The sequence below is a fragment of the Hippocampus zosterae genome, chromosome 19 (assembly GCF_025434085.1).
Source record: "Hippocampus zosterae strain Florida chromosome 19, ASM2543408v3, whole genome shotgun sequence".
Lineage (NCBI taxonomy): Eukaryota > Metazoa > Chordata > Actinopteri > Syngnathiformes > Syngnathidae > Hippocampus > Hippocampus zosterae.
Window position 1 is genome coordinate 10992501 of NC_067469.1, and position 16091 is coordinate 11008591.

The following is a 16091-nucleotide window of genomic DNA, read 5'->3' on the forward strand; positions in this document are numbered from 1 at the left end:
TTTACCTGCTGTGCTTGCCAATTTCACATTTTGCTTTTAAATTGTCAAAGCATAGATAAATCGATTAATCACTGATTTGAAACAAACAAACTGTGTGCACATTGTGTCAGTAGTCGGGGCTGTGGGAAATCCTGCATAATAATTGATTTCTTTGCAAAATTTGTGTGTGTTTTTTCTGAAGAACTCCAATTCTATTTCCGCACAACAGACAGACAATAATGCATCCTGCTGATGATATTGCCCCTTGGGTGTCTTGAAAGGCGCTTATAAATAAAATGGATTATGTTATTATTATTCTTTAATTGTGGTGCGGTCAGATTTATTCAAAGGAGGCTAAATTGTGGGGCTAAATTCGAAGCAGTTTTTATCCAAACACTGGAAACAATATCGGGAACATTGATGATAAAATCTTGAATTTAGTATTGCGTTTGGAACAGAGTGCAGTGTGAATCTCAGAAAATTTTGGCATGCTTTCTGCAGAAAACGCTGAAGTTAACCTTGATGTTAATGTTTTACACCCTCGTGCCAAACAGCCGTATTTTATAAAATGCGAGGTACGGTAGGTAATACCTTGGGCTCTGGTTTTCCTGACATGGTCTTAAGCAGTTCATGGAGGTGCATCCAGTTGCCTTGGGAGTACCAACCGGGTTTGTCCAATGATGGCATATCCTCACTTTCCTCCACATCATTCACTAGAATGGAAGAAGAATTAATCCAAATATGAGTAAACATATTTAAATGAGGAAGCAGCCAGTGATACAAGACCAATTCCCAGAGTAATCGATTGAATCATCGATATGACGATTGGTTTGAAAAAGGTTAGTTTGTGACATACTGTACATGTAATATGTAATACATGTACATGTTACATGTATGTTTACATGTATATTACATGTAAACATCTATATATATATTGCGCGTCGTCCCGCACGTGGTCTGTCCTTCCGTCTGTCCCTTTTCAAAACGTACCTACTTCACCGCGCCGCTGCGCGCCGCCACTGCGCCGCTCAGGCAGTGGCTCACTACGATCGCGCGGGCATCTTAGCGAAAAAATATTGTCTACCCACAAGCATTGCAATAAAATTGTTAGTTATTTAGTAGAGCTAAACATCTCTTTATTTTCGCGATAAGCAATGAAGATGAACAAAAAGTTGAACCAAGCAACAACACTTTTGTGGGCCGAAGGCCCACCTTACCAGCCTTCCGCAGGAACTAGCTGATGAGCCGCCCGGAGGGCGGCGAACCACCACCTTACCAGCCTTCCGCAGGAATACATGACCGTATTTTCTGCACTATGAGGCACATCAGCGTATAAGGCGCACCCTCAATGAATGGCCTTATTTAAAACTGTTTTCAAATGTAGGGCGCGCTGCATTATAAGGTGCATAGAATAGAAGCCACAATAGTGGCTGCGGTTGCGTTATGCATCCATTAGATGGAGCTATGCTGAAGGGAATACAATATAATACACCTTTATTGATATAGAGCATTCACAACTGCTGCAGCTATAACAAAGCGCTTGTCAGAACATTTAAATACTACATCCAAGAAATTAGAATACCATACATAAGGGACAGTGGCAACTGCAAGGGAAGCTCAGCTTCCCCCCAAATGGCAAAGAATAAGTGATCATTCTTTGCCATCTACTGTATATGAATGTAAATTTCATTGTGTGTACATGTCATTGACTAAATATGCACAACATCGTGCTCAACTTTTGTTCCGAATCAGCTTCTTCTTACTGGTTACGACGCGACTCCCTTCTTATTCCTTCCCACAGCTTCGCTGTGCTTTAAAACGGTGGAACGCAGAGCATCCGCTGAGCATCTACTGCTCGGACGCTGAGCATCTCGAGGGTTCAGGGTAGGTTGTCCCATTGCGTTGAAAGGAGACGAGTCATTGGATACAAGCTGGTTTTTGTCGCCTTGTTGGTTTGACAGGGTCAAAGGTCATTTTCTTAAAAAGGAACGGAAAGTAGAATTCACGTAAATAAACGGACACATTTTATGATGTAGGCCAAAATTGAGCTTCACCTCCTTGACAGACCAGCATCTGCCACTGATAAGGGGCATCGGATTACAGTCATCCCTCGCTATTTCGCGGTTCGTTTATCGTGGCTTAGATGCATTCCGGATTTTTTCAAACATTCATAAAAAATATATACAGTATATATATATTTTTTTGTGGAAGTCCGCAAACAGTCCACGAGAAGCAGTGAAAGTCAGCAAAACAACAGTGAGTCACATAGAGCAACATATACAGTACATATACAGTACATGTGGGGTGATACATATACTGTATCACCCCACATATACACACGCTATGTACACACCCTACGCCAAAATGTGTGTTAGTTTGCTCTGCTCAATCGCAAAGGCCCAAGTGGAGGAATTTTTTTTTTTAATGTATAGGTAAATTGGTCGCTACTTCGCATATTTTGATTTATCTCGGGTGGTTTTGGTCCCCGTTAACCGCAATAAATGAGGGATTACTGTATAAGGTCCACTGTCGGCTTTTGAAAAAATTGACATTTGGTCCGGCCCCTCTGAATAATACCAGAGAGTATTTTGATTTGTATTTGATTATAAAGTTGGCCTTTTGCAATCAAGTGTTCCTTAGTTCTGAACTATTTTCATTATTACTATTAGCTAGTTACTGTTTCATAAACACATACAATGTGACATTTGTTCCATTCTTATGCGGTCTGTGAGTTATCTGGCAACCCCAGAAAAAAATCCTGAACCCCACCCCTCTCAAAAATAACGTACTCATGGCAAAAAGGTTACCGTATTTTCCGCATTATAAGGCATCTTCTATTTTCTTAAAAGCTCACAGCGCACCTTAAAATCTGGTGCGCCTTGTGTGTGGTCATTACGGTAGTATGTCGACCCGAAAATGGCTCCTTGCTGGAGACATGCTTACAATGTTATAACTTGCTGTTGCTTCAGTGAACTGTGTCGCTGCTTTATTGAATACGTTTTTGTTGCAGCTCAGAAAAAAGGAGAGCTCTGTTGGTGTTTTTTTTAAACGCACACTTTATTAATGGCTTTCAAAGTCTCAACAAATACAGGTACGTCTTTGTCCGTCTCCGTGCCTTCTCTCTTTCCGTTTGCCTAGAGAGGCGTTCATGATCGCCTTTGAAAAACCTAAATTAACGATTCCTTCAGTGAAACAACGAAAATGTAAAATAATGCATCAAAACAGAAAATTAAGCGAGGTCATCACAAAATAAATTCTTCAGCCCCACTACAGAATTTATTTTGTGATTTCCTCATTTGTGAATACACACAACAAAGGAATAAATAAACACTTCTGAGACAGTCCAGTCTCCTCCAATTTACTGACATCTGATCATTCTGTTGTAGCTACGCTCAAGGAAATGCCAAAATGAATTCCGTCGGGGGGGCTATAGAATTTATTTTGTGATTTTCTGTTTTGATGCATTACTGTATTTTCAATTTTCGTAGTTTCATTGAAGTAATCGTTAATTTAGATTTTTGGAGGCGATCATGAACGCCTCTCGAGTCTAACGGAAGAAGAGAAGGCACAGAGACGGACAAAGACATACCTGTAGCTCTATCTAGTGCAGGTGTGGGCAAACTACGGCCCGCGGGCCGCATCCGGCCCGTTGGTCTTTTTAATCCGGCCCGCCGAAGATTGGCGCACAATTAAGGTTTGATTGCATTCATTTCGTTTGGACTTGTAATGACAGGTATTTCAACACCAGGTGGCGCAGTTACCTCAAGTTGCAGAGCACTGGGAGGGAGGGGAAGATGAAGAAAGAGGGAGAGAGTAATGACCATGGAAGGGAAAGTGATATGTATCCGATTAAACCAAGCGGGTAACAAAGTACGAAACATTCAGGAGACGCCTGGAGTTGGAAAGACTCAAATCTACAAGGAAGCGATTCTTATTCAGTCCGATTCTGGCAATTTCCATGCTCAGAGTGAATTACTTGTGGCTCGAGTAAATGAACATTTCCTAGAATGGTTTGATTGTTATCATGTTAAAAACTTTCCGCAAACTGGACCGCTAATAAGAGTCGGAGGGCAGTCAAATGTATAGAGCCCTCTTCCTCAACTGGCGGACCGCGATCCACGACCGGACCGCCGACCTCCTCAGTCCGGACCGCAGACCTCCTCTGTCCGGGCCTCTTCTGTCCGGACCCTCGGCAAATTGTATAAAATAATAATTTATAAAGTGATTTTTAAGTTATACATTTTATATTTGTGGACTATAATCTGCGCATTACCGCGATCGCTTGTTAAAATTATCCGTTGTATTCTTTGCGTGCACTAACAGATGTAAGGCAGAGGACCGCGGCAGCACGACTTTGTGTGTATAATGTTTGACTGACTGGAGACCCTGGTTGAGCAGGGCATGTCTGCGATAACGATGCGCTGATTGGCTCCTCTGAACTGAAGGTGTGTCCATACATAAGCGTCAGCATATACGAGGCGCTGATTGGCTCCTCTGAATTTAAGGTGTGCCCATACATAAGCGTCAGCAAGCGTCTATCCCAATAAACACGCATTCAAAATAGTTCATTGTGGCCGGAAACAGACGCATGCGCAACGCCACCGTGCGCTCACTGCTTCAGTCCAGGAGAGCCGCACACACAATTAAGACGAAGGTTTCGATTGTGTGCAGTTTTGCTCCCATCTACCAGGGGGTCTTTGAGAGCTGTTTAACAGCAGAACAGGTAAATAAACGTCACAATGGCGTCCTCTAAAATTGCTTCAAAGAGAAAGGTGGACAGTGAAAATCGGCGTTTCAATGAAGAATGCCAATGGACTGACTATGCTTTCATTCTACCTCTGTCGAGCACCAAGCCACTGTGTCTAATATGCCTAAAGACGGTAGCACTGGTCAAGAGTCAAAATATTAAACGCCACTATGTGACAGAGCACAGCTCTTTTGAACGGGATTTCCCTCCTAATTCAGAGCTAAGAACAAACGAAATAAAGAAACTGAAAAGGTCATATCAAGACTCAAGCAGGAAGATTGTGACATGTATGACACACCAACAAAAAGCAACAGAGTGCTCACTGAAAGTGGCCTGGGTTTTGGGTAAGCACAAGAAACCATTCTTTGATGCAGAAATTATAAAAGAATGCATGACTGAAGTTATGGGCACAATGTTTGAAGGCAAAGAAAAGGAGCAAATGACAGCCAAAATAAAGCAAATTCCACTGTCAGATTCCACATCGACCAGACGAACTGAAGTCCTTGCTGCTGATTTGTCTGGCCAGGTTTGTGATGCAATACAAAATGCAAATTGGGATTGATTTCTTTTGTTAAAGGAAATGGATATTTTGATGTATCTTCTTAGCAGGCACAACTTAACAAAATAAAAGAGTTCCTGTGCCTCAACAAAATACCTCTCATTATTTGCTGTGTACTGGCAGAGTGAATAATTGTTATTTTATATATGCCCATACTAAATGGGCATATAGCCCTGCTCCTTATGACCGCCATGCATGGGACCGGACCTTGGTCTTAATAAAAAAAAAAAAAGTGGACCTCCAGCATTTCTAGTTGAGGACCACTGGTATAGAGCGTGAACAACAGCGGGCTCAATACACATCCTTGAGGAGAACCGGTGCTGAGTGTGATGGTGGAAGAGAATGTTACATTATTACTGGCATACAAAGACATTGTGCTATCTTCTTTATTTTCTATTTCTAACTTTTGGCCTGGCCCTCCACAATATTTTCTGCTTCTCATTTGGCCCCCCCAGGAAAATAATTGCCCACCCCTGATCTAGTGGATGCATTGTAGATTGTGCCTTATAGTCCAGTGCATGCAATATATGGAAAAAAAAATACAAAATAGGCCATTCATTGAAGGTGTGCCTCATCATCCAGTGTGCCTTTTCGTGTGGAAAATACGGTAATCTTTCTGTATTTCAGTTCCTAGCTTCTTTTATGGTTTTTCTATTTTAGCTTTTAGCTCCAGTGTTTCCTCATGGGGGGCCTTTACGCTGGGAGTTGTGGCTGGCCTTCTCACAGGGACGTCCTGGAGCTCCTTAGGCCTAAGAGAACCGGGGGCTCTGCACTATGTATTGGTCAATCATAACTCTGTGTGGTGGTGGCACTCCCTGTGGCCGTGGGCCGCCATTACACTCAGTGTGGATGTGCTCACTTTGACTGCTTTTTCCTTATACGGTTTCTCTGTACCTTGACATGTTTTTTTTTTCCACATGGGTGGAACTAAACAATTGAGTCAATTTTTAATCACCAAGTAAGATGTTCTGAATTTCTGCCACCCTTGAGCTCTACTCTGTGTTGCTTTTAAACTACAGCAGTGGAGGTTACTCATCTTAAGACGACGAGACCAAGTTTCATAAGCCCTAAAATTAAATTAGTTTAGGATTCCTTCTTCTTGTTCCCATTACTGTTGGGGTGGTGGCAAGTTGGCTTATGTTTGTCAAGTCATTGTGTGTGTGTGTGTGTGTGTGTGTGTGTAACAGTAGCACTTCTCTATCCTTCCACTTAAAGTAAACATTATTAATGTATAAATAAGTGCTCACCGAGGTTTTTGAAGGACCTCTGTTGCGGTTTTAAGGAGAAGAAACCGGGCTTAAGGGCATTTGTGATGATGACATCAAAAAGCTCCTCGAAGTCCTTCCTGCAACATGACAAGAACAACACCATTAGGAGAGAGTCACCTAAGCAGTGAAGCCCAAAACGCCACACTCCAGCTTCTTCGCTTCCACAGAACGACCCAGTATTTCCTGGTCGTCAAACTGTATTACCACTGTGTTGTTGCGTGTGTTAATTTGCGTGTATGTTAGTGCTTTGCTGACGATCTCCAACCGCTCGTCCCTGACTGGTGGCCCTGGTCCTGGAATTGAAACGATCAATAGGTCCCAAGGAACGAGGCCTGATCATCAATTGGGTCTCAGGACCGTCACCAGCTGTATGAACTGGTACCACAGTTTAAAAGTTACTCTTTTGCTCTTAGTGCTGCCTTGCTATGGTTTCACGTGAACAGTCAGTTGTTATGCAACTCCATCCATCCATCCATCCATCTTCTACCGCAGGGAAGCCCAGACTTCCCTCTCCCTAGCTACTTCTTCCAGCTCTCCCCGGGGGATCCCGAGGCGTTCCCAGGCCAGCTGGGTGACATAGTCTCTCCAGCGTGTCCATGGTCTTCCTCGGGGTCTCCTCCCGGTGGGACATGACCGGAACACCTGACCAGGGAGGCGTTCAGGAGGCATCCGAATCAGATGCACAAGCCACCTCATCTGGCTCCTCTCGATGTGGAGGAGAAGCGGCTCGACTCGGAGCCCCTTCCGGATGACCGAGCTTCTCACTTATCTCTAAGGGAGAGCCCGGACACCCTGCGGAGAAAACTCATTTCGGCCGCTTGTATCCGGGATCTCGTTCTTTCGGTCACGACCCATAGCTCATGACCATAGAGTTATGCAACTCATATTGTACCAATGTCTATTTTTTCTTATTCAACTGCAGACTTGTTAATGATATTTGAATTGTTTATGCGTAGCAAGTGCAGATAGTGGGACATGTAAGGGTTAATTCTAGTTTGAGGTACATACACAGGTATTGCGGTGACCTTGATTCCAGTGCTGTGGGTACTCGTTGGCCTCTTGGCCTGTGGAATTTATAAAGCCATTTGTATATTCATTGTATGTAATCTGGTTCGCAGACAAACCTTGTTAAGGTATGAAGTAATGAGAGAGTAACAATAACTAATCAGGGAACAGAATGCTCGTGGGGTGTTGGGCAATGTGTTGGGCCGCCTTCACCTTTGTAGAATTAAGTGCTTGCCGTGCGATCTATCGCTGTCTTTTGGACATGTCGTGAACGGACGTATTTTTCAGGTGCACAAAAGAGGCGCTTCGGGAGGGAAGAGAAGGGAGAGAGAGTCATTATTAGTGAGTGTGCTGAGAAGTTTGAACGTCATGTGCTTTGAGCAATTTGTTGCTCAAATGTAGTTAACTGAACCGGATTGGTTCATCCGAAGAACAATTTGTTGATGTGTTAGATGTGATATTTGGTTTACCAACTATTTTGTGAATGTAGTCATGTTCAAAGGATTTAACTATGAAGTCAAGGTTTGATGTGTGTGTGTGCATTGAATTTAGTCAGGTTCAAAGTATTTAAGTATTAAGGCAAGATTTGGAGTATTCGCATGATGTTGATAAAAATGAAAAAATATATCTACATGTGGCGGCCCGGTAGTCCAGTGGTTAGCACGTCGGCTTCACAGTGCAGAGGTACCGGGTTCGATTCCAGCTCCGGCTTCCCTGTGTGGAGTTTGCATGTTCTCCCCGGGCCTTTGTGGGTTTTCTCCGGGTGCTCCGGTTTCCTCCCACATTCCAAAAACATGTGTGGCAGGCTGATTGAACACTCTAAATTGTCCCTAGGTGTGAGTGTGAGTGCGAATGGTTGTTCGTTTCTGTGTGCCCTGCGATTGGCTGGCAACTGATTCAGGGTGTGCCCCGCCTACTGCCCGAAGACAGCTGGGATAGGCTACCAATTCCAGGTCCGGCTTTCCTGTGTGGAGTTTGCATGTTCTCCCTGTGCCTGTGTGGGTTTTTTCCGGGTACTCCGGTTTCCTCCCACATTCCAAAAACATGCATGGCAGGTTGATTGAACATTCTAAAACAGGGGTCACCAACCTTTTGGAGAGTGAGAGCTACTTCATGTGTCCTGCTTGTGTGAAGGGCTACCAAATTAATACATGTCTGAAATAACAAAATTTGTATAAATTGCATTTAATAATATTAGAATGTGTTAATTTTAATATTTAATGATAATTTAATTTTCAGGCTCTGATCATCTTAAAGATGTCTCACAATACTGCCCGTGTTTAATAATTTTTTTAATTTTCAAATCATAATTTTAGAACTAGCGTGCTACTGGTGTGGTCCTCACGGGTTACCTGGTGCCCACGAGCACCATGTTGGCGACCCCTGGTCTAACTTGTCCCTAGTTGTGAGTGTGGATGGTTGTTCGTCTCTGTGTACCCTGCAATTGGCTGCCAACCGGTTCTTTAGCATCCCCCGCGACCCTTGGAAGGATAAGCGGATCAGAAAATGGATGGAGATAATTATATATAAAATTTGGATGACATACATCCAATATTTATTTATGTATGACACCAAAAAGTGTTTTCGCTTTATTAATTTGAACCAATTTAAAAACATTGTTAAGGGACTGCTTCACACAGAGTCTTCTTCCATTACTAGAATAGCCTTCAATTTCTTGATGGTGTATCATTTTCGGTCACATTTGAAATGGTACTTGTTCATTGTGAATATTGCTCTGAAGCTTGCTTTGAAGAAAATCGTGAATCGAACCTTTTTCAAAAATGGAGGGGGGGGGGGGGGGGGATATGTGAATCTTTAGTGAGAAGCCATACCCAAGGATGTGTTCACAGATGAGCCTGCAGTAGTCACTGTGGGAGCTGGTAATGAGAAGAAGGATTTTCCCTGCGTTCTTCATGCTGCGTAGCCAAGACTTGACGGACTCAGAACAGGTCTGCAAGTAACGGCCAGGGTCCCGCTTAACATTGGGAAAATAAGTCCCTGCATCTTCTGAAAAGACGAAAATGAATGATTACAATATACAAGCCTTTATGATAACAAATAGTTTTCCACCCATTAAAATGCTTCCAGTTTAACACCAAAGTGTGACTCGTATGGTGGTCAATACACAAAACTAGGTGCTGAAAAATGTCGAGAGCAGTCAATTTAATACATTTATTTATTTCAGAATTCTCACCGACATGCGCGACCGGCGCAACATGCAGAACAACAGTTATGTGTTGCATGCAAAGTATGCGTCTCTCCAGTGAATTCAGTTTCATGTACAAAAAAAATGGAATAAAATTCATACCTCGAAATGCCGATGTGTTGTAATTGTGGTCAATGGCAGCGACCATGTCTTTCCAAAAATCAGAATTCACGTCATTGCCCCACTGTTCACAAAATATAAATCAAATAAATGAAAAACGTTTTCAAATTGCAACGTCAACCGGTTACATCAGTGGTGACCAAACTACAGTCCGGGCGCCATTTGCGGCCCACCATCCATTTTTCAGCGGCCCATGGCATCACAAAAACAAACAAACAAAAGAATTATATACCATATTTTCACGACTATAAGGTGCCATTAAAAGTCTTAAATTTTCTCCAAAATGGACAGGACGCCTTATGGTGCGGAGCGTCCTTTATATGCGCTGAGTTCCAAAATCTGACTGACAGCCGACACGCTGTTTATATAGAGAAAAGGCGGAAGTGACTGTGGCCAGGCATGCGGGAAAGAAGTCGGCCAATCAGGGAAGGGTGGGCGTGTATATATACATATATGGAGAGGGAGAGAGAGGGAGAGAGAGGACAGGCAAGCTAGTCCGCCAATGGTGAAGGGTGGGCGTGTAAGTGGACGCCTCAAGCCAGTACCAACACTTGTATAGAGTGTGGCAATGTGCATTGTTGCAAAACAACTCCGGTTTTGGTTTCTAAGAACCCCTGAAAATAAATTCGACAAAAAGACACGCCTACGAAGCTCAGTTCAAACTTAAAGCCACCGGTTATGCTTTTGGCATGCGTGCCCATCTCACAGCAGCGGTGAAAAAAACAAGTCAAGCAAATGAACTCTGAGCTTGCCGTTATTCCCGGATGGTTGACTAAAGAACTCCAACCGCTGGACATTGGCATCAACCGGGCGTTCAAAGTAAAGTTGCAAACGGCATGGGAACAATGGATGATCGGTGGCAACCACAACTTTACAAAGAGTGAGAGGCAGCACTTGGCGAGTTACGCCACAATACGCAACAACGAGAGGGAACGCGGCGTTTTTGATTGATTACGGTACTTGCACAATTGTTCAATTCTTTCTACACACACACGCGCTGCCACCATGTTTCGCTCTGTTCTTTACTTTCAAATGTGGGAAAGCTTCACACAAGAGAAATGTTGACTTTGCTGTTGCTACTCCTTCTTTCTGCTCGGCAATGCGTAGCAACTCACACTAGCATGTGATGCATTCAATGACAACTGAGATGTGCAGTCCTCTGCTTCTGATACAGAGGATGAGGACTTTGATGGATTTCTGGGTGATGATTGATCGATAAACGTGAGAACATTGTACGATGGCTAAATAAAATACACCCGAACTCAGTTCTGCTTTCGTTGCCTTTTTAAAAACGTGTTTTTATCTTATCTGTATGTCTTGGCATGCTACCGTATGCTTCAAGCTAACGTGTTAGAGTGCGCGTATGCATGCCGTATGTTTAAGCAGGCGTATGTTTTACCACTGTAAAACTGCGGCCATTAGTACGATGCGTCTTGTGTATGTGTAAAATACAGAAATGTCACCCATTAATGAGACTGCGGCCATTAGTACGATGCGTCGAATAGTCGTGAAAATACGGTATATATAAGAGCTGTCAGTTTAGCGCGTTTTTATTGGCATTAATTTAAATGAATTTTAACGGGATAAAAAATTTTCTCGCGAGATTAACGCGGCACACGTCACAAGCGGATGTTACGTTGCTCTATAAATACACCAGAAACAAAACAACAAGAGCGCTGCAGAAGTCCACGTCCATGTCTGTTTTGCCAGCCACGGCAGCGCGAGACACCGAAAACGGATACTTAAAGAGTTTATGAATGGAAAGTTTACTTTTAAAAGGTTGCCATATTGCTCCACTGACGAGACCAAAGTTATCTGTTCTTCTCTCTCTCTCTGTATCATCCAGGTATACGATGTATGGCACTGACACGATTGTTACTTGTTTGGAACCATTTTGTGTGGAAGGTTACAGCGTTCCGTGTCCATATAAATACAGCGGGTGGAGCTTCTCTGTGTTCGTCTGACAGTGACAGCGCGCTACAGTGGCAGCGACCTACCGAAAGTAAAATATCTCCAGTGTTGTCATCGAACCAAGTGTAGTCATTCGAAATGAGGTCTACACAAAACCGTAGAGAGAGACTTCCGCGCAAGAAGTACCAACATAATCAACATAGCCTGACTTTGTTAGGGGGAGTGAAACCCCCCTTTCAGAATGCAGCGGCACATAATGAACACTGGTGTCCGGTGTCTCGTTACTCTTCAACAAATATACAGAAACAGACTGCTGTGTTGAAAGCAAACTTGAGAAAAATTAAGTATGCAACCATGGTTTAAATCCACTATAGGCTGAGTACTAGTGTACTTTAGATGTGCACTTTATAATGTTATATTGCTCTGTTTTGATTTCATTAAAAAAAAGCTGTTAAAGCAGCTGTGTGACAAAATATTTTTTTCATTAATTCGTTATTGATGGATTGTAATATTGTGCGAGAGATTATGTGTGAATAACTGCACCAAGTGAAAAATGTTCATGTAAAATTGAAAATCGAAATTGTTATTTCAGTAAATATTTGCATTTGGCACATAGAACACTGATTCATGATTCCATGTTGATGAGAGCATTAAAATGGGGGGAAAAATAGGACAAAAACGTAAAAGGAAATTCAGAAACGATAAAAAATGTGTGAGTAATCATGATAATTTTTTTAGTTCATTTGAGTTAATTATGACAGTTGCATTTTTAATTAGATTAAATATTTTAATCGTTTGACAGCTCTAATATATATATATATATACATATATACAGTATATACACACATATACACACAGTATACTGTTTATGTAATACAAAAAAATGACATTTGACATGGGCCACAGAGTTAGTTAAAAATGTGAAGGTAGGCAGAGTGAGAAGGGTAGGTGTAGCTGGCGCCAGTATTGGTATCCATTCGTCGCCATGACAACTACGATCTAATTTATTTGAGATTGTTTTGTAAAAGTGTTTTATGTTTCCATATGAAACTTGATATATATGTTTTTTTAAAATCTTTTCAAGATGTATTTAGAATGCTTTCTCGAGGACCATTACTGGTTCAGGGTCACTTGCGGATAGCGAGACAATTAGAGAGAGAGAGACCCAGAAAGAAAGATGGCGAGAGAGACAGAGACGAAACGTTACCGCCTGGTCGACTTTATCTACTTTTTTTTTTAACAAGGTGCACATGGTATGTTATTTCTTCTTATTTATTTGATGTCTTTTTAAACAGATTATTGATTGTTAATGTTGAAATGTCTTTTAGTTTTCAAGGTGTTCCACGAATTCACGTTTTTGGACATCCATTTGAGGCCTCGTCCTTTATCGGGGTAGATACAGCAGGTGTACTGTACAACTTTTTCGAAGACACAAATAAACAATTAATGATTAGAAGAATAACCCAATTTATCTTCAAAACACTGCAGTGAACAAAGATGATTCAATTTTAGAGGCAAAAATAGTTTCTTCCATTTTTTTCTCTATTGCTGATTTACAAAGACATCACATTCGTGATCCTCAAGTAAGTGGAAAATGGTCACCTTACGACAGCTTTTTCTTTTTTTTTTTCTTGTTCTGAATGTCGAGATGAGTTTCGGCGACTGTTAAAGCGCAGAGCTGCATCTATTCTGTGAGATAGGCAACTGTTGGCCACCCTAAAAACTTTGAGCTTTATAAAAAATTTGAAAATGGAAAAAGATTTTGATAGTAGGCTAATATAGCTCAAATAGATATAGATACATGTTGCAGCTTCGAAAAAGGAGAGCTGTGGTGTTGGTTTTTTAAAAACGTACACTTTATTTATGCTTTTAACTGTCTCGACAAACAGAGACACGTCTGCGTCCGACCCTGTGCCTTCCCTCTTCTCGTTCAACTTGAGAGGCGTTCAAAGACAGCCTCCCAAAAACGGAAATTCATGATGACTTCATTGACACTAAGAAAAGTGAAAACAATGCACCAAAACCAAAAATCAAGCGTGGAAATCACAGAATGAATTTGATGGGGGCGTTTGTGAACACACAACAAAGGAATGAATAACAATTCTGAGACAGTCCAGTCTCCTACAGCATGTTTCCTTCATTGTAAGTTGGATAGAAGGTGTTTATGTTTTTTTTTTTTTTGTTGTTTTATTGGTCCTATATGGCTCTTTCAACATTTTGGGTTGCCGACCCCTGGATTAGGGCATTTACATGGAAAACGCGCTCCTACTTACAACATTTTCTAGCTAAGAAATTTCTTCCAGAACCAATTAATTTCATCAGGTTTTAATGTAATATTACCTTGTGCAACATGTCCACAATTCTTCCGCAGAGGAGAGCACCAGGTAGATCAAAGTAGTTGTCATATAAATAGTATTTCGCTGCATTGTCCAAAACACAGTAGCAACAAAATTAATCCAACAATAAAACACATCTACAATGAAGGCATTTTGGCATTGTTCACAAAAAAAACTGATGATGCTTCACATGAAGTAAAATACTGAAAAATACCTGATCTTGCAAAAGAGGTATTGAGGCTGTTAAAGTGCTTCCACTCCCTTTTTGGACCATAATGTTTGATGATCTCTTCTGTGCTCAGATCCGTAGTTCCGTGTGTTGCTCTAATCAAGGAAAGTATGCACATGTTTACACACATCCTACTTCCAAATGATTCCAAAGACATCAACACACACGTTCAATATTCTGGCCTTGCAGGAAATTTGTGATACACTCGAGATGGGATTCATTCACCTATCCTTTTAAACTCATTCAGTCCCAGCCAAATCTAGACCAAGTCTGAAAAGACGTTTAAAAACGTCTTTGGGAGTGAATGAGTTAAGACAGAAGTCAGGAGAGTGTGCGTTCACCAACTGATGTATGCTCGTGTCAGCAAAACAGTGACAATTGCTTTCAACCTAAAGAGGCCGCGACAGAAAATCTCTTGTGTTCAAACTCAATGCCCCCTTTACAAATTTGCAATTTCAATCCCCGATCCAGCATTGGTACTGTGCTGAGTGGACAGCATTTTGGTAAAAAGGTCGACACATTTTTTAAAAAATGTCATTGTAAATGGTTTGTGTGGAAGGGTCTTCCATAAATTCTGCGTGTGTTACAGAGTAGAAGCATACCTCAAGACTGTTCCATCTTCAGCAAGCTTCACTAAGTTTCCATCTTCAAGGTCCACCACTAAGCCCTTAAAACTGTGACCAAAAAAAAAAAGAACCATTAATATTGCAGCATGATTTCCCACTGGACACAATCTTTTGTTACAAAAGAAACATGTACTGTGTTAAGTTGAAAGTTAACATTCTTCTGTTTTTAGTAAGTTGGTATCCTCTCCCTGGTATTTTTAGAAGGGTCCTGTGGGCTACTCTTGTTGTCTTTGGTGGTAATTAGTCGGGATGTAACAATATCCAAAAGTCACAATACGATATTATTATTATCCCAGATACAAGTGGCCGAAATGGGTTTATTCCGCAGAGTGTCCGGGCTCTGTTTTAGAGACAAGGTGAGAAGCTCGGTCATCCGGGACAGGCTCAGTGTCGAGCCACTTCTCCTCCACGTCGAGAGGAGCCAGATGAGGTGGCTCGGGCATGTGATTAGGATGCCTCCTGGATGCTTCCCTAGTGAGGTGTTCCGGGCATGTCCCACTGGCAGGAGGCGACGGAGATGACCCAGGACATGCTGGAGAGACTATGTCTCCCAGCTGGCCTGGGCACACCTTAGGATCCACCAGGAAGAGCTGGAAGAAGTGGCATGGGGGGTGGGAAGTCTGGGCTTCCCTGCTAAAGCTGTTGCTCCGGCGACCCGGTCGAAGGTGGAAGGATGAAGATCATGATGAACGGGTGTGTCAGAGTTATTTACCAGGACAAAGTTAAAGAAATGACTCGACGCACAGGGAAGATTGTCTTTCTGACGGCGGAAGGGGATCTATGAGCGCGAACGACGGCCAGTTACTCCGTGATCACACTTAGAGATCCTTGTGCTCCTGTCGGACTTTTATTGTTTACATATGCAAAACAGGAGAAAACACCACCCCCGATATTTGCATACCACGCCCCCAGTTCGGCCCCTCGGTAGTGATCTGAGTACCTTGGTTTAAGCTTTGAACCACAGATACGTTGACACCTTCTAGTCTGGTCTACAACGAATAAGCAAGTCGCAGACTTCACAGATGACAAATGTCTGCAACAACTGTTCCCAAACCGTCTTTTGATGATCTACTACACTTTGTCACAAAGTGGGAGTAAACAATTT

General features: G+C 42.2%; 1 protein-coding gene and 1 long non-coding RNA gene across 2 annotated transcripts in view; one reads left to right on the forward strand and one right to left on the reverse strand.

The window, feature by feature from the left end:
* The window catches only part of LOC127591940 (uncharacterized), a 13731-nt gene extending 7657 nt beyond the window's left edge, over window positions 1-6074 (forward strand). Inside the window, exons 2-3 of the long non-coding RNA XR_007960035.1 lie at window positions 1781-1863; window positions 5946-6074. This is a non-coding gene — a long non-coding RNA (uncharacterized LOC127591940). The remainder of the gene's footprint in view (window positions 1-1780; window positions 1864-5945) is intronic.
* nt5dc1 (5'-nucleotidase domain containing 1) overlaps window positions 1-16091 on the reverse strand; it is a 38481-nt gene that overhangs the window by 18466 nt on the left and 3924 nt on the right. The window contains exons 4-10 of the mRNA XM_052052170.1: window positions 14963-15034; window positions 14346-14455; window positions 14136-14215; window positions 9867-9948; window positions 9391-9565; window positions 6533-6630; window positions 571-692 (exon numbers count right to left, since the gene is read on the reverse strand). Coding sequence (XP_051908130.1) covers window positions 571-692; window positions 6533-6630; window positions 9391-9565; window positions 9867-9948; window positions 14136-14215; window positions 14346-14455; window positions 14963-15034 — 739 coding nt within the window. The remainder of the gene's footprint in view (window positions 1-570; window positions 693-6532; window positions 6631-9390; window positions 9566-9866; window positions 9949-14135; window positions 14216-14345; window positions 14456-14962; window positions 15035-16091) is intronic.